General features: G+C 36.2%; 1 protein-coding gene across 7 annotated transcripts in view; it reads right to left on the minus strand.

Moving 5' to 3' along the window:
* Positions 1 to 18,766, minus strand: part of LOC139144222 (BTB/POZ domain-containing protein 9-like) — a 121,778-nt gene that overhangs the window by 30,659 nt on the left and 72,353 nt on the right. For all 7 annotated transcript variants that reach the window (XM_070714882.1, XM_070714878.1, XM_070714877.1 and 4 more), the window contains one exon: positions 15,734 to 15,905. In XM_070714882.1, coding sequence (XP_070570983.1) covers positions 15,734 to 15,905 — 172 coding nt within the window. The remainder of the gene's footprint in view (positions 1 to 15,733; positions 15,906 to 18,766) is intronic.

An 18,766-nucleotide genomic window follows, 5' to 3' on the forward strand; every position in this document is an offset into this window, starting at 1 on the left:
TCTATTTTGACTCAGGCTCCAATGGTGCATGAAAAGACCGCTATTACTGTATTTTCTTCCTTCACTAGAAAGATCAAACTCGATGATTCAATCAACAAAAGTTTCTATGCTTTACATGTCAGAATGGAATAAACTCTAACTCACTTACGAACAATATAAATCTTGATGAGGTCATTAAAGATGACAAATCCGATTTTACTGAATAACTTTATAGATGTCTTTGCATAATTCTTTTTACGGGCCATCCTCTCAAAATCAAAAGAAATTCTGCTGGCTTGAATTTTCTTGTTCACACCCACTAACAAGCTATTCACCCAAACAAGGATGAGTTGTTGAAAAAACATGGCAATTCGTATAAGCAGGCAAGTTGAACCAATGTTTTGTTTTGTTTTCCAAGCTGGCCCCTGAAGCGCTAGTGGATACGAAGTCTAGAAATTAACAAGTTGCTTGTTGGGCTAAGAAAACTGTCCAGTGTGCACCCATCTGCTTCATTTGCCAACCATAATGAGCTTTCCAAAGCTGCTGTGATCAAATACAAAGGCCAAAATGCCTCAATTGCCCTTCAAAGAGCTGCCATTTGTGTTAGAGAAGAAAAGGTGTTTTGTGGACACACTGAATGACATTATCATCAGCTTGACTGGCTGCAAAAGGCTTAGAGAGAGACCATCCTTTCACTCCTATGTTATTTTGCCCCCGGCAAAGTCCCACCAAAGGTAATACTGACAAACCTGACTGGAATAGGTAACAACAGTCGGAGAATGTAATTACCATGGATTCGGAGCCCAGACAAAAAATGACGGACACACTGTCACTTTTGTGATGGAGCTATTAAACAGAGATGCCATCCTAAAATCTCACTTAACCTTTACTAGATGCTCTCTATTCCAAACTTTAATCCTAATTTGGAGATTTTCCCGGATATTTTCAGACAGCTATTCCCATCGAGTGCTATTCACAATGGCATCTCAAAAGCCGACACATATGAGCAATATACGAGGTTCCGATCGTTTCAGAGAAGGATTTGCAGAATCATTTGTTTTATTCATAGGGATATACATCTTCACGTCACAAGCTCCAGGCTATTCTACAAAGCTTGTTGTAGCATCTTTGGTCACTTCTTTAGTCAACCCAGCTTAGATATTGTCATTTAATTTTTTCATCAGCTGAGCACGGAAGCAGTTTTTTTTGCCGCCATCAAATTGGTTCTAATCTCAGTAAATTGCTTGAGCAGACGTTAGCTTCTTAGTTGACTTAATTAGTCATTCAACCATCGATAACCTCTCTCGATTCAATGTCTGAATAGCATAGGTTCTGTTTGGCAAGCCCTCGATCCTTTTAAACCACATCAAATCCACCTTTGCTTAACCTTACATAGCTACACATTTTAAACCATCCTGCAGAAGAATTGAAGTTTCAACGATTTTCACAATATAGTCAGATTTCCAAAACTAGCAGTAAATCAGTCTAGACCCTCACAGTCCACCAGAAGTGGTTCACATCTAACTAGACTCTTTCACAGCCCCTCATTGTGGCTGATGTAGCTTGCTTCAGTAAGCTGGTATTTCCTCACTGGCTACGCTAGCTCTCTGTGCTGGCTGCACTGTTTGTGCAGTCAGTCTGGCAAAACCAGCTAGAGTGCAGAGCTAGTGAAGGCCTGTGAAAGTTTCAGATCCAAGATGATAAAACCCACTTTTAGAACTCACAAACTTGTCAGTACAGTACAAAACGCTACAGCTCCCTCACAAAGTAATCCAAGTTGAAACAAACCAGCCTATATAGTCAATTACCACTTTACCATTTACAATTAAAATAAAATAATTTTGAACTAATTTCTTCTTAAATATCAAATCAAATAAGGTGTGATAATATCAAATTTAATGATTTAGGTGTACATGTATGAACTCCAATTCCTTCATAATCTCAAGTTCAGTTTTGAATCATAATCTCAAGTTCAGTTTTGAAAGAACTGCACTGTATGTACCAGTACACAGTAAGTGAGGCTACCCACAATTCTCCATGATCTGTACACACGGAGATCACTCACTGAACTGAAGCAAATTTCTTCTATACACAGAAGAACTCGGTCCATATTTCAAAATTCTGGCAACATAGTTCTGAAAATCATAATTTTCTGATTTCTCACTATGAATAATGAGATGATCAACCCCTTTTCCGCGGAGGAGATAGCAATTTTGTAATTTTGTCGACATAGATTTTTGACAGCAAAGCACAAAATTTTCAAGGAAACTAAGGGAATAAGTTGCACCTGTGTTGGCAAAAGAAAGGGTATTGATTTTTTTTAATGTTCGTAACAAAGGAAATTTGCATGTCTGACAGGTGGTATGATGAGACCATCTTAGTTGCTGATAACTTTATCTTGACAAGTGCGCAATTTTTAGCACCTCAAAACATCGACTTCTCATTCAATTTACTCTTTAATTTTAAACATAATAAATAATTTTGGAACATAGTTTTAACAAATAAGCCTACTCTTAAATTGTAAGTTCAAAATTGTTAAGAAACTGATAAAATTGAAAAAGCCTTTAGCAAAAAATGTCTGAGTGTACAAATCAAGGGGAATTGTGGGTAGCCTCACTTACTGTGCAGTACTTGCCATAACCATGGTCATAGTCTGTGGTCTTATCATCTTCATCACAAGACATTCCTCTTTGACGTTTTAAAGCCATTAATCTGCTAGGTATTACACAGTATTGATGGTTGATACTTGACCCTGCACCGTCTATGGTTTCACAACAAACTTTAGGGAACAAAATACAACTTCATTCTCAATTTCACGTAGATCTGAACCAACCACTGATAACCTTTCTGTCTCTGCAAATCTAAATAATAAACATTTTGGAGGTTTGGGTTAACTGGATGAGCTAAACAAAGACTACTTTAAAAATTTCTGATGAAAGAAACTTGTATTCTTTGACTAAATATTTCAAAGACATACCAAAGCTATTCTTGGCTACCGATATGAGGTAATCATTATTCAGCATAAAATTTGCATAAATTATCACACTGGCGTGCATTGCCATAAAGTTACTTGGCTCTAGCCAATCAGTGCACTGAGTTTTGCAACTACGGTAAAACCAGAAACTTGAAGATAAATGGAAGAAAAGGGCAACTGAAAATAAAATTTGTTCGCGAAAGTTACAAAATATCTTCACCACAGCCTTTACATTTTACAGTGGACACAGATTTGCTCCAAGTCTATGGGCAGATAAATGTCAAAACAGAATAAACTGAAGGAATAAACTTCAACAGACTGTCATGTGAGTGGTAGACTGTTCTGTAGATCACAGGGTGAATGTAATGGCTCATAGCCAATATCTGCAGCCAAGAAAAGCCAAGCAACCTGGGTTAGTCTATTATTAGACATAAAGAGACATTGCTAATGTGGCACTAGTACAAATGGTGAAGTTGTACAGAAGCCAAACATTTCTCTTTAGCCAGTTCAGTTATCTTTTCACATACGCACTGAAACTGGCATGTTACTGTCTTTGATACTTTTCACTGTTAGATTAGCAACGGTTATTTCTTAGCTTTGCTATTGTCAGTAATTGTTTACCTTTTAGTGTTCACATCCATGTAACATCAGTCTATCAATTGTCACTTTGTCATCAATTCACTCTATCCAATTAGCATGAGTTACACAAATTATTAAACAGAACCAACATATTTTTTTACTAATTAAAAGTACAAAGCCCTCTGATACAACTGTTTTACTGAATTTATTGATTTGTCCATAGTTTTTGCTCACCAATGTATGATCAGACTTTCTGCCTGTAGAGATTAATTCCGTCAAGATTTAGTTCAATCATCTGTATCAGACATTTTAATCCATGAACCATAAATTTTTCTTCCCTGTGGTTTCAATGACTTTGCTATTTTGACCATAACAACAAATTTCTAAACCTGCTTGATTTTAAAATCACCAGACATTAACACATGACTTTACCATGCACTTTTCATGAAAGAAGGAGGGACGTTTTCACGCCAGGTGCAAGCTTTATTTCATTTCAGTGCAGTCAAGTGCTGTCGAAGAGTGTCAAGAGAAGTTACAAGGCAGAACTTTGAAATTTCTATCCTTTCTCTTTACATGATGCAGGCTGTGTTGGAGGAGCCAGTACAAGGTGTCAAGTGAAGTTACTGGGCGGAACTGTGATTTTTTTCTCCCTCCCAGAGTTTCACGCTATTCATCTATTGTCAGTGAATTCTGAATTGCATGACATTTAACAACATTCACACCACAAAAATTAGTTTTATCCTGTAACTGTAGACTTTAACTGCAAAGAGTTAACCCTTCAAGCGCCAAAGTCAATTTTTGTCTCCTCTATAAAATATTCCCCGGTCAATTTTTTTCAGCCTTTTGCCAAAATTTTGATCCAAAAATGTGGCCAAAGAAATGTGATGTCCACTAGGTCCAAAATTATAAAAAATATACAGAAAAATTCATAAAATTTTTTTAAATGTTGCACTAAAATTTTGGTGGGGAAAAAAGTACAGCACTCAAAGGATTACACCATTCCGATTGAACCTCAACATGAAGCATGGACATCTGTTCCTAATTCACTAAAAACCTCTGAGACGTTGATTCATTTGGATACATCCTACATTTCAAGACACTACATGGCTATTTCATTTCATTAATCTATTTTTCAGTTTAAAGAAGCATTTGCTGAAAAAATTCCCTTCATTAAGAATATTATGTTTGATACTGTAAAAACTTATGTCAGCTGCTACCATGGTAAAGTTCTACGATGCAACTTTGCTAATTTTGAACCGCGATATTATTTGTACAATATTAGTGGCAAAAGGGTTAAAATTAATTCACTTCAAACTGTGAGGTGTGGAAATTTGTATGCAAATGAATGGCATATTACAGAATGATTTCTGTGCATTTACAATTCACAAACTGCCCTTGCTAAATAGACACTGTGAAAGCCAAGGACATCATTTTGCTCATCAGGGCTATGACACTGGTGAATTCCAAACAACTTTTGCATGTCAGTAATAACCACATTCAACGACTGTGAGAATCACATTTCCAAAGGCAGAGAGAAAGGTAGCATTAACCTAGATATGGATATGAAAAAGAAAAAGGAACGATGTCTATTGATGTTTGCCTGCACCGGGCATTCACTATTGAAAAGAAGACATTTTTGATTTCTTTGAGAGAAAAAGTATTTCATTCAATGATATGTCACTCTGATAAACATATACATTTAATCCAAACCTCTGCAAATAACTGATTCATGAACTAGGCAGAGATATGTTTTATGCAGACTTACTGATGTTTTATGACCAACAGAACAACATCAAAACCACTTTTGATTTTCCATCTACACAAAGTATACACAATAAATGAATAAGGATCATTTTATCTCTTAATAAACTCTACTACCACCCACACGTGCAAAAATCCCTTTCTGTATCATATCTAATATTTGATGTTTTATATTTTTATTTGTCACCTATATGATTCCAGTAGACTTTTCAGAATTGATGTACCCATTAAACCATATTGTAAAAGACTGAATTTTACAAGACAGAAAACATGTTTATGCATTTATCAAGCAATTTGCAGTGACACATTTCATCACAAATGACATTTTTTGGTTTCTTTTGACGATGACAAAAGACATTTGATTGTGTATATCAACAATTGGCACCTGACTGTGTCTGAATAGGACGCAATATGGAGTGTCAGAATGCCACTGCATCGACAATGTTGACATACCTTTATGAAAATTGCAAAATGGAATTTGTTTGTTCAATAAAACATGTTAATCTAAACATTGCTTGAAATACACCAGATGGAAGTTCTTGTGAAATCACAGCATTGTGTATGTGTGTTATTAGCTAGATGTATGCATACGGTATATGATCCGTCAACCAGGTTGGAATGGTGATGAAAACGATGACGATAATGATGATAATGATAAATTGGGCGAGATCATTCATGGAGCATAATATCAAACACTTTGACTACTTAATGGTTACCACTCTTGTTGTGATAGTTTTTACAAATAAGAATTTTCAGGCGGTACTTGTCATGAGTTTTCTGGGTTAGATGAGAAGTAGAAAAGATGGACTGATTGATGAGTGAAACATATGGACTGATAGAATGAGACTTGGATGAATGTACAGATGGATGGTTGATTTACGATGATTATTGATGTTGGAAGGACAGATGGCTGAATGGTGGAATGGATGGAAGAGGGAAAGATGGACAGAGACAAAGGAAAGGAAGCATAGTGATGTGAATACAAAGAAGATCAGATACAGAAATGACCTAGTGGTAGTAAGATGGCAGTTTGTGGCATTGTGTTTCCTTCTGTATAACTGACCAAATTCAGAAACTTTAGAAAACTTTCAAAGTTACTCAAGGCAAACTGTCAATGTCAATACTAGCTAACACAGAAACCAGGGATTGAAGACTGTGGCTTCAATGAACTATTATGACGTCCATGGATGACAATATGCAAATGTCTGATCAATTAAGCCAGCTAATCACAGGGTAAGTTCAATAACAAAACAATAATGGTGCAAAAACAATTATCACAATACAGAAAACACTCTTGGTTCCACAGATTATCACATTTTCTTCACAAATTACAGCCAGGGCCATTAGTCGGGGTAATTGTCTCAATTCAAGGACTCTGCAAGTACTTACCCAAGACGCAGGTACTTTACACATCATTGTCTAATGAGTCAAGAGGTTTTCCATCATAAATGTCCAATCAGTCGCGATTGTATCGAGATATCCATGAGCCATTCAAAGAGTGAAATATTGTCAAGAATCAAAAATAAGCATGTTGAGCTGGGTGGAGAAATATGGAGTTGAATGTCTGATGATGTGTGATCTCTTTACTCCACCCTCTATTAACTTTTTTCTCAGTCTATAACTGAGTGTGTCAACGAATGTCATGGTTTTGGTATCAGTAGATGCACTGCCAGTGTTAAAACAGTCACAGACAGAATTCGGTCACCCTTATTTTATACAACAAGTGTATATGTATACAGAAAACAATTTATGCAAAGAGGGTGACAGGAATACCAGAATGGTTAGAATAGCAGAAATTTGTATTCTCTGAGATGTGATATCACAGAATACTATAGGGGACTATAGGCACATAGAAATTCATAAATATGTCAGTGTTGTAAAATTGTCATTTTCTTGAGCCATTCACAGATGAATCTAGAAAAGAAGCTATTTCGTAAATCATATTCCAAAAATGGTGTTGCATGTCATGGATTTCAAAGGTCTTGAATATTTCTTTCATTACAGAACAGGCCCTGTAAAAGTATGCTGACTCAACAGTTAGGCTGATCATTTAACAAAAGTGTATGACACTGTATATTAATTAGTTGGTCAGTAACAACCAATATCTTCATATATTTGACAGCCATTTGTAACGACATTGTCTGTTTTCTATTTCTTTGAAAGTTGAAATTGTGACAAAGCAATATCTGCAGCATAAAATCAAAGGCTATAAAGATATATCTTTGTGCAATCTATGTATAACTGTAGCACAAATTTTTGTCATAGTATTTCTTGTCTACTCCCTCCTCCCTATAACATACAGAAAATGCCAATATTTTTCATAATTAGTGTTTCTCCACCCTAAAAGTGAATTGCTATGATGTAACACTATGAAAAAAGGTCCAATAATCAATATCACCCAAGGTAAATAAATGACAGTCTATGTCTAAGGAGTAAATAGAAAGTTACAATAACAATAAGATCATCTTAAACCACTGCTCAGTGATTGTATATTAAACATGATTTTCTGATTGTTTGTTTTTTGGATGCATTACCATCAGAATCAGGCCATCGATTTCTAACATGATGGACTATATGTTCATTTTGATGTTGCATATATTTTCATATTACACTTTTGTACCTTGTCAATCTGTCATTGGGATGCTTAACAGCGTCCCCAGGTGCTCAAAGCTGATTCTGTGATATTGTGTTGTGATGACATTGGAAACCATGGTTACCGCAGTGGAAGAGACGGATTAGCTACTAAATTATAGTGATTGTGTATACAGTTCTAATAACTGCAACGCCAAGTTTGTTTAATTTTTGTTTCTGTTTGGTCAAGACTACACTCAGAAGTGTCCAAAAAATGCAATAATAAAAAGTCAATCTGCGTAGATGAGCTTTGAGAGATTAAATCTGCCGGAAGATATTTGATCAATAATGCTGCACACAGCTGTTGACTGTGAGATCAGCAATGGCAAAACAACCGCCATGTAAAAAGGTCAAAACACCATACAGATACACAGATCACCAAATGTATCGCTAGAAAACCATTTCATAACTCAAATCTGGTCAGTATATTTTGAAGAAAGTAAAGATGCTGCCTCCTTTGACACGGAATAGCCAAGAAAACGAGAGGTTTATTTTATATTTACGGTTAATTTATATCGAGGTAAACTTTATTGGTTAACAGACTACAACTTTTAAATCAATACAAACATGTGGATGGGTGTTGGCCAGTTTAAAACAACCCTCCCCTGAGCTGATATAAATTCCTTTATGATAATAATCATACACAATACCAAATAATAGCAAACAAGAGTCCATTTTCAAGATTAAATTTCACCGTGGTGTTTTCATTATGATAGCATATATGACCGGTACTTGCCTCTGGCAGGCAGCCCCTACAGTGTGTTAGATCTTTTCCCGCTTATCTGTTTGTTTTTCATTACAAATGAAATCACTGCGTTCACTGTTCATATTGGCTCTGCTGGTCACATCTGATGCTTCAAACACGATATCAAATTGCAAAAATTAACACTTTTAAAGCCATGTCAGTCATTTTGCCAGCCAAAAAGCTAATCCTGTGAAAAATATCAAACAAAAGTGTCATATTCCTGTTTTTCCCAACGCTTTCCAAATATTTTCCTTTCTGATAAAATTTATACAAAAGATTGACTTCTGGTATTCCATTCTAACTTTAATGTTTTTTCTGACATACTACTGAATGTGACTACTGGAAACAAACAGAAAAGCAGTGACGAAAAACTTATACGCAATGAACTGAACATATTGAAACAGTCAGAGACTTGTTGTACGTTATGAGCTCTAACATTTATAGTTTTTTTTTCTGTAAAATTTTCTTATCAAGAGACAATGAGAAAAAAAGTTGAAAATTTAACAACCTTACCTACACAAATGAAACAAAGAAGTGGCTACGACAACACTCCAGGTCCAATTATCTGGATTTCAACTGGTAATACAAAGTGACAACTCTCATTTAATAGTTTCCTTCCAAGTTTTGTCGGAAGGGACTACTATATAACCTGGTGAGAATTTGCTACAAACCGACCATTAAAATCTATATGATGAACAATGGTATTTTCAACGTCAAAATTCACAAATGCAAGAAGTTACAGGAGAGGTACACAGGTTGAGTCTACAGGTTGAGTGCACAGGTTGAGTGTACAGGTTGAGTGTACAGGTTGAGTCTACAGGTTGAGTGCACAGGTTGAGTGTACAGGTTGAGAAAGTAAAAGAATCACTTGTTTGTCCTTCAAAAACTTGGGAGGTACGGTATGTCTACTGTACACTATGAAAGTCTCACAAAGCGAACCACAAGTTCCAACATCCTCTTGCGTCGTTTAAAGTCAACTTATTCCTAATGAGGGTATGAACCTTAGATTAACAAATGTCAGTCACATGCGATTCTCAAGTCCTTTGAGCTTAACTTTTTTTGTCAAAGTGGTACAATGTACATTTTATCCAAATAAAATCTACAGTGGATTATCAGAGGGGCTGTCAATCACATGACTATGATGTCGCTGTCCCATTATGGGGGTTGTAACCTGCGTTTTACTCGGCATAATTAGAATTTCCCCTCACAAAGAGCAGCTAAGATTTGCAAACATTTGTGAGAGGGTGTCTCTTTTGTGTGGAGATCTCCCCCTTGATTAGCAGGATACGCATCCTGGATGTGGCTGGCGCTGCCATTCCTTGAACTTTGACCCCCGGAGAGCGCGGGGGACCAGTAATTGGCACCAGAGTAGGCATTAGGTCTGTGAAATGTGAAAGTTGTACAAGATAACCTGCTGATACTTCAGAACTTTAGGTCCCCAGTGTAAATTAACCCTGTCAATGATGATGTCATATCTTATCAAACTTGTCACATGTCATTTTCTTTTTCACTTTTCTGAAAACAGCTGTGATGTAGGCTACATGTCAATGTACAGAACAACTACATCCATCATCTATCGTAGCATCTCATCATCGTCGTGCCTTCTTTCAGCATTTACTGTGAACTTTCTGTCTGAAGTTTTGACCATTCTTGTACACTAGTATGATTCTTACATTATTACATTACTGATGCCACAACGCTTCCTGTTGGTTTGAGATTTTCAAATTACACTATTCTCCATTTGCTGGACTTTGTGATGTATTTTTCAGCTTTTTCATAGTTTTCAGAAATGCAATTTGACATTCTAATTCCAAATTCATGTTGAAATGCCTAGACATCAACTTGTCAACATGGCCTATGAATTAAAAGTCAATTCTTACAGTTGACCACTGAGGGGTTTTTTGTAAACCAACACAGTGACGATGCATTTTGTACACAATGCATTGTGGCTTAATACTTTGCATTTCAAAACACTTTAGAGAACAACAATAAGAACATCAAGATAATAAAATATTATGAAAATAAACTGTACAGTTATTGTTTATTGAAAATAGTGGCTTCTGTCACTGACTTCACTATAACCTGTCAAAGGTGCTGACATTTCCTAAACACTGCATGTTTAACTTATCTTTCTGATGCAAAAATATGCACTGCAGTAACAAACATACTTTTGCATGTATTTTGATAAAAAATGGAGATTATTTTAATATACGAGTTTGCAGTACAGTGTTACTTTCAAATACAAAATACCTAAAGTCAGCATTCTTAAAGGACCAGTTATTGTTACTTGTGATGATTTTTCCTGAATTTTATTTTTTATGTCAACTACTTTCTTCAACTCCGCAAAGCATGTTATGACACCAATTTACATGTAGTTTGTCAACTTAGGGGCAACGTCAAAAGATCGATGTTTGAAAAAAAACTTAATTGCTTAAGTTTGGGGGTGGGGGTTTTTTGGCCAAATTAATTTCTGTGCAGTCAAAAACGATTTAACGTCTTTTTGACAAATTTTACGATTTCAAGGCTGCTTTTTCGTATGCTAAAACCAATCCATTTTTGTTACTTTATAATGGTTTTCAATTTTTATTTAATTCAATGGTACATTGGTACGTCGTTTGAAAGAATTAGTACAGGGTATGAGTCCGCAATGTTTTTCAATTTTAGGTCAGTTAAGTTAGAAGGGGGGTGGGGGGGTCTGAGGCAAAACTTAAGCAATTAAGTTAGATTTATTATATTGAACTTTTGATGTTGCCCCTTAGAGTCTATATTTGTCAAATATTCTGTTATCACTGTACCAATAGGCTGTCAAGATGTAATGTCAAACTAAGGAATGATCAAGCAGACTTCTGACAGCATCAAAAGGATATCTTTCTGAAGAAGTTCGAAATAAGTATTCAGTGAGTTATTCAACCATGAGTGCCTCTACCAGATGTTTTAAACGATGTCAAGCCAATGTCAAGGTTGGGTATTCATGGAGGAAATGGGTTGGGGAGAACCGGAACACAAGGTGGATAAGCTTATACATGTATGAACCTTATGTGAAAATACATATGAAAAAGAAAACCTTGAACCGTGAAAAAATCATTGACATAGGCAAAAATGTTCATGAATTGGGCTAAGGAAGATTTGAGATCAGACAGAGAGAGACATCTTTTTCTCACACAAAACTGAAATGGTTTTATTTCTACAAAGTATGTTTCCTACAAATTTGAAGTTCCTGTCCACACGTACAGTTCATTATACATGTAGGTACAGGTAAAGTGTCAATGTGCTACTGACAATAAACATCCTTTGGGCATGATGGGTGTAACACACCAAGGACTGAGTGGCCCTGGAGTTTTGATTGTTTCCACTTGGGACACCAAATTACTAAGTGAGAGTCTGAGGGACTTGACCTTGAGGGGAAACCAATTTGGCACAGCATGGGTACATCCACATGTTCTGCCCATCCAATCAACTCCTTGTGATTACACACAGTGGGACTTTTTTCTTTGAAATATACAAACAGCATGCTGTTAAGGCTGCGCTGCCATTGGTTGATGTAGCTTGGTGATTCAAAGATAATTTAAACTGATAAATACCAAGGAGAAACTATTGTATCAAGAAGCTGTGTAAATTTTCATGGCAGGTCAGCTGAGTGATTTTAATATCTTATTTTCAACATAACAATGTGAATTGCAGCATATAGTATTGCAGAGAGGATTCTGGATCAATGTGAAGATTGCTTAGTCTAGCAGCTATAATTAGTCCTGACATTCAAATGTAAGAGATTTTATCATTACAAACTTGGCAAACTATAGGTCCATTGTCAGTCCCTTGTGATCTAGGTGAAGGCCCTGTGTAAGCATTAGAAATAGCATTTACTTCTAATGCAAGTTACAGGGGCCTTCGCCATGTATCATACAACAAGCAACTGTGGGTTGGTGTGAAAAACATACAGTTGTCAGATTTCATCTCTCCTTCCTAGTAAAAAGCGATGCATCTGTAATATTTACTTTGTGGTTTTTTCACCAAAATGTCTTTTTAAACGGTCATGTACTTCCAACTAAACCACAAAATGGGGAACTTCCTTAGTTCATGTTATCTCTGTATGTGTGGGGTCTGTTTGTATATGCACAGACATTTCAACTATTGCTGACTCTGTCTGCCAGGGTCCTGCAGAGAATCTGCTCAGTCAGAAGTCAAGCTAATTGCATATTGGAATTTTCAACGACTGTAAACATTGAACACATATGCAAACTTGTTACCATGACAACAAAAATCTAGAAAAGTTTTATGTCATCAATCTCCACTGGTATCATGTAGAAATCACAACAAAAAGAAACACCACTTCCTCATGAATTTCAAATGCCTCCTGGACTCACATGGCAAGTGGAATAAACTAGGCTTAGATTTCACATGTTTATACAACACACAGAGATTTCTACAAAGTTTCAATTCCACAGTAATCTAAAATATACAGTCATTAACACCCATGTATCAAAAATCAATGGGAGACTAGATTTACTTTTCAAGGCTATTTTACTGTTTGAAACTTGAATGGAGAATCTGAAAAATCAGCGGTACATTTATTGACATTGAGTGGTCAGGTTTACATGAACAAGAACAAAGGCACAGTAGGTCCTCAATTTGTGTCTTGGACTCCAACTCATCCCCTGACTGGCTGCAATTACCCTTGATAAAAAAAATTATTCATACAAAGAAATGGACTGGTGTAATCAGACTTGTGATGCGATCACAGTGTGACTGCTTTGCTGTAAATTATCTTGCTCTTTTACTGAGACCTGATGCCAATTAATTGTGCTTACAATATCACTTGGTATTGATACTTCATTTGTATGCTCACAACATTGACTGAGAAAACACGGGCAAGCTCCCGGAGGCAGCCATCTGACACAAGCCGTGTAATTACAATCAGTGTCAGATAACAGTCTCCAATGCTGCTATTCAGTATGTGTGTGTCTCTCTCTCCCACTCTCTGTAAAGCAATGATGACATTATCTCTCTGTAATGGAGAGATGCAAAAATCAGCTGGCTGATGAGCTTTGATGGTAAAAGACATGCCAGAATGATCTACAAAGACAAGATACTCATATGAGTGGCAAGTCACCTTTGGTGCACGATGATGAACAAAAGTTAACACATTATCAAATTGTTTGTTTTGTAGCTTACATGACACAGTTAGTCATCTATGAATTAGATTCATTATAGGTTTTGAAATTGTTTATTTAACATGAACAAACAGAAAAGAAGGGCGTGTCTTTAAAAACACTAAAACATGTTTTACTTTTCTGGTTTTCATACGCAGGAAGCTTCGTTGACACTTTGAACGTTTCTGGTAGTGTTCAGACATGAAACGTGAGGGAAGACTTTCACCCTTCCTCCAGCAAAGGAAGCTGATGAGAATCAGAGGGGGGAACACTGAGTGCCATCGACAAAATAGTTCATTTGTCACCTTTGCCACAGGAATCCCGCAAAGACACTTTGAATGGCACCCCACTGTGTCACTCGCTACCATTAACATCACTGTCAGCCATTGATGGGATGTCTTGCCGGGGAAAAAAACCTGGTAAAATTACTCCGGGGTTTTATTGACCACAACTATGTCCTGCTACAGAGCAAAGAAGAAAGAGTTCAATTGCTGGTGACCGGTTCAATGACTGGATTTTGTGTGCTTGAAAAAAAAAATCAATGCAAATACATTTACGAGGTGTGACAACTGACAGGACCACACTCCGACTCCAACGCATTCAACCATTGACATAAACCTGGCTCATTCTCAAACCAATACCTACATACCAAAACAACAAAAAAGGCACACTCCAGGATCTCTAGAGCATTTTTGGAAGTTTTTTCCTCTGCATATTCCTGCATTCTAGTTCTGTTTATCAAGTACAGTTTCTTGTTCTAACGCCAACACCTCCACTGCTTAACTTGTCCTCACACCCTGCATGCATGTAATATGCAGTGTTTGTGTTGACAACTTAACTGAAGTCCAGACTAGAATTTACACATCAACAATCATACAGTACAAATTAATGCATTGGTTTACAAAGCCAATAACTTTATATTTCAAAGATGAATAAGAATTTGATCTTGCTTTATAAAAATGAAAATTGTATCAAAAGTTCTAGTTACTGTCACTCAGAAGTTGAAATGCCAGTCCATTGACACATACTGCAGCCAGGCAGACAATGAAATTATCTAGGCTGATTTATAGCTTAAAGAATCATCAATTCATTAGCAGAGAGCTGCAACACTATAGCGCTAATTAGCAGAGATAGCACAAAAACCAAGTATAGCTAGAGGGGGAGGAGTTCAAAGGTTTGTAGATTACCTTAATTCATGTGTGTAACCTTGTACTCACACAAAGGAAGTTACGCAAGTTCAACTAATCACATTGTGGCTTGGATAAACCTAATTCAACTAATGAGCTGTGTAGACAAAACCCACTTTCATCAGAGTTGAATTGACCAGGGATGACCAGCAACGGTGATCTACATTGGCAGGTATAAACAGACTCTCATCCTTTTAAAACACTTGTTCAGAGAGACTGTCATCAGCATAGCTAGACTACTTAACTGTGTAACTTTTGCAATTGAAAGATTAAGTCAGATAGACATTTGCTTTAAATGTCATCACAGATGGTGATGCAAGCAAATTCTAATATGACTTATTTTGCTCAGCCAGATTTGTTCAACACCCATTGAGAATTAACCATCATATTAATAATTGGTGATACGTCATGTGATGACAATATGATCTCTGTCAGCCAATCAGAAGTCAATTCTCTCAAGCGCACAATTGGTATCATATGGCCATCAAATGATGTCATCATCGACCAATCATAATGAACCTTGAAAACTATTTACAGAATAAGGGACAGAATCAATCATCAGACGTAAATGGTGAAAATAAGATTATTTCAGATTCAGCCTGTTCATAGGCAAATCCTGCTGCAACTTTTCCCATTCCTATTAAGGTTTGCAGTCATTACATATAGTCTGGAGGCTGCCTCCAATGCTGATTACCCGGCTACATTTGCCTGAACACCATTGGCTTACCTGCTGGTTCCACAGGCCCTGACATCTGCATAGCTGCATTCAGAAAGTGGCAAGCGTTGGTCACAGATAGGGAATCAACTACAAACTCCTCACACATCTGCTGAAGATGATTTATGCCAAGAAACTGAGAAATGCCCAGTACGTCAAAAACCATGGATTTTTTAAGTTCAATCTGCAGATGGAAAGAAAAAGGAAAGAATATTATATATCAATTAAAACAAATTTCCATAAAAAGGTTTTGAACAATAGCAGTCTGCAAAAAAAGTTCTAAAAAAGTGTACATCAAATGTGTAGGAGGAGACATATCACCATAACAGGTTCAAAGCTAATGCTATGACAATGACTTATGAACCTTGTCAGAGTTTCCACAAATTTAGATAAACCCAACACCAGTCTAACCAAATCCAGTATCTTCAACAGAATAAACAGAGGGGAAGTTTGTGATTTACATGAAGTTTACATTTAACTCATCATGTCACCATAGTATTAAATCATCATTGCATTGTTTGGCACACAGTGAAACATGACCAATCACATCCACAAACGATAATGATAAAGAGCAATGGTAAAAAAAAATATTTGAAATAAGACGCAAAATCTAGTACTAGCATCTGGCAATCAAGTGCTTGTTCATTCGGTATGAATGTTTATTTTACTGAATCAACACTGACCATCATATGAAGATGACCTTTCTGTAGAGGACCTGTGTGGTGTTACTTTTAGAGTAGGTAGGGTGTCCAATGGTGACTTTAGGAAAGGGTACCCCAGTCATGATAAAATTCAACATAATAAATTTCTTGAAAATTATGATACATGTATATAGTGCATTTAATTTGTGAGACAAATGTAATGCAGTTGTAAAATTAGTGAAATTTAAAATATCTCTTGCTTTCAGTTTATGAGATTTTTTGACAGAAGTCATTTGAAGTCAGATTTGTTGACATTTCAGACTGGTTTTCTACAAAATTTGAAGGCCACTGACCACATAAGAGATATGGTCGTTCTGTAGGCATTTGACATGCAAAAATACAGGGTAGCCACACGGTGACCACTATAAAGAGGTGACCATTCTGAAGGTGACCACTTGAAAAGTTTGAATGTACATTTTTGTCTTCAAATGCACATTAGAGTTTAAAAAATACTAACATATAAGCACTAGAGCAGAGAATTTCAATTTTTCTAAACATGCGAGATGAAATCTGTCGTAAATTTTGGAACATTTCTTTCTACAGAGGTTGCATAAGTTGCTTCACTAACAAGTCGGTAATTTGCGTTCCACCAGGCTTTGACGCTATTCATGGGGTAAGTTTTGCAAATGTTGGTAAGAGTTCCAATTAAATGTAATCCCCGTGTGAAGGGTAATGGTATTTTAATTACAGTAACAGAGTACATAACAGTAAGTGTTACTGTACATCAAGGGGTTTGTGAAATGCCTTCTGTCATTAGAGGTCAAGTAGCTGTAACTTTTGAAATTTGGGTTTTTTTATGTCAATCGTATGTTTTTGTTCTACCCCTACATCACATTAAAGCACCTAATATTTAGTTTGCCAACACATCATTCATAGTTAAGAATGCACTGTTATACTGTTTATATTTGAATTCAAGTCTAAACCAGAATCTGCTTGTCAACAATAACAATGCAGTCTACACATGTACAGGCTGAGTTGACAAGCTGAATACTGTGTATCTAAACATGTTTTGGGGAGTAGAACAAGAAAATGTATTTAACATTAAAAAGAAAAATAGTGAACTAATAATTGACAGTTACAACCACCCTGTTAAGATTCTAAGATTCACTGTTGCCTTGAAGATAGGAAAGAACTCAGCTTGTCATCGTAACGATGAAACTGAAGCTTCATTAAAAGATAATTTCAAACATAATCAACATTTCAGGATTCAGTCACTGTTGGGTTATGCTAACAATGTAACATCCAGACACTGGTTACTTGTAAACATTGAAATCTTTTCAATTTTACCCTATCTGTACCCACTAGCTTGTCAAAATATCCCAATCAAAATCACAGGAAAGGCCACACTGGGTAGTAACCACCAATGCACCATACACCAGATCACATTGAAGAAGGCCGATATTTCAACAGTGTAGTATAACACAAAGGTGTTAAGGTAAAGGGCGACGAATTCGGACGCGCCACAACGCTTTAGAACGTTTCTACGCAGATTTAACTCCAGCCTGCCGCAAATGGGTTATTTTGTAGCGCATGTATTTAACATCACCTGTCATTGTTGAAATTGCGCTTTTACCTAATTTTTTGACCCAGTCTCTTAGAAATACATGTGACCTTTAACCTTGTCATATTTTGACCCCCTAGGAAGCTGGTTTTTATTCAATATGAGCGCAAAATTAACATTTCTCTCCCATTTACATGGCGCATATTACCCATTCACCTGGAGATATTGTAAAAAGTAGCGTGGTGACACCCTTTTATTAAAAGTGTAAACTAAATGGTATTATGTCAGGATTTTATTCGCCAAGTTTGGTCGAAATGACACCATTCAAAGCGATAGGAAGAAAGTTCGAAAATTATGTAGTGATATAATTTCGATATCGTCATTTTGTAATCGATACTTATGTTAAAATTTCTTTACAAACATCATGAAAACAATACATTCGATAGATATGGATCTTAATCCTTGGTATTTATTAAAATTAACTCATTTGCTAAGCGTTTTATAATTGCTTTCTTTAGTTTAAGTGAATTATGTCATTTTTATTTATTTCTAACGACGCCATTTTAACGTCAGTTTCCATGGAAACGAGCGTGGTGACCCCCATTTTTTATTTCATTTTTGCACTTGCACAACTTCAAAGAATATTTGTGCAAAGTTTCAAGAAAATGACACCACAACCTAATTTTGACGTAATTCGTAGTGCTTCACCTTAAGTTGTACAAGATATTTATTGGAGCTCAACCTTCAAGCAAAGACATGTCATTTAGATACCAGGTGATCCTAATGGAGGAATTTTTTGTTTTCAGAGAAAGCAAAATTCTTGAAAAAAAACCTGAATTCTTT

The sequence above is a fragment of the Ptychodera flava genome, chromosome 11 (genome assembly GCF_041260155.1).
Source record: "Ptychodera flava strain L36383 chromosome 11, AS_Pfla_20210202, whole genome shotgun sequence".
Lineage (NCBI taxonomy): Eukaryota > Metazoa > Hemichordata > Enteropneusta > Ptychoderidae > Ptychodera > Ptychodera flava.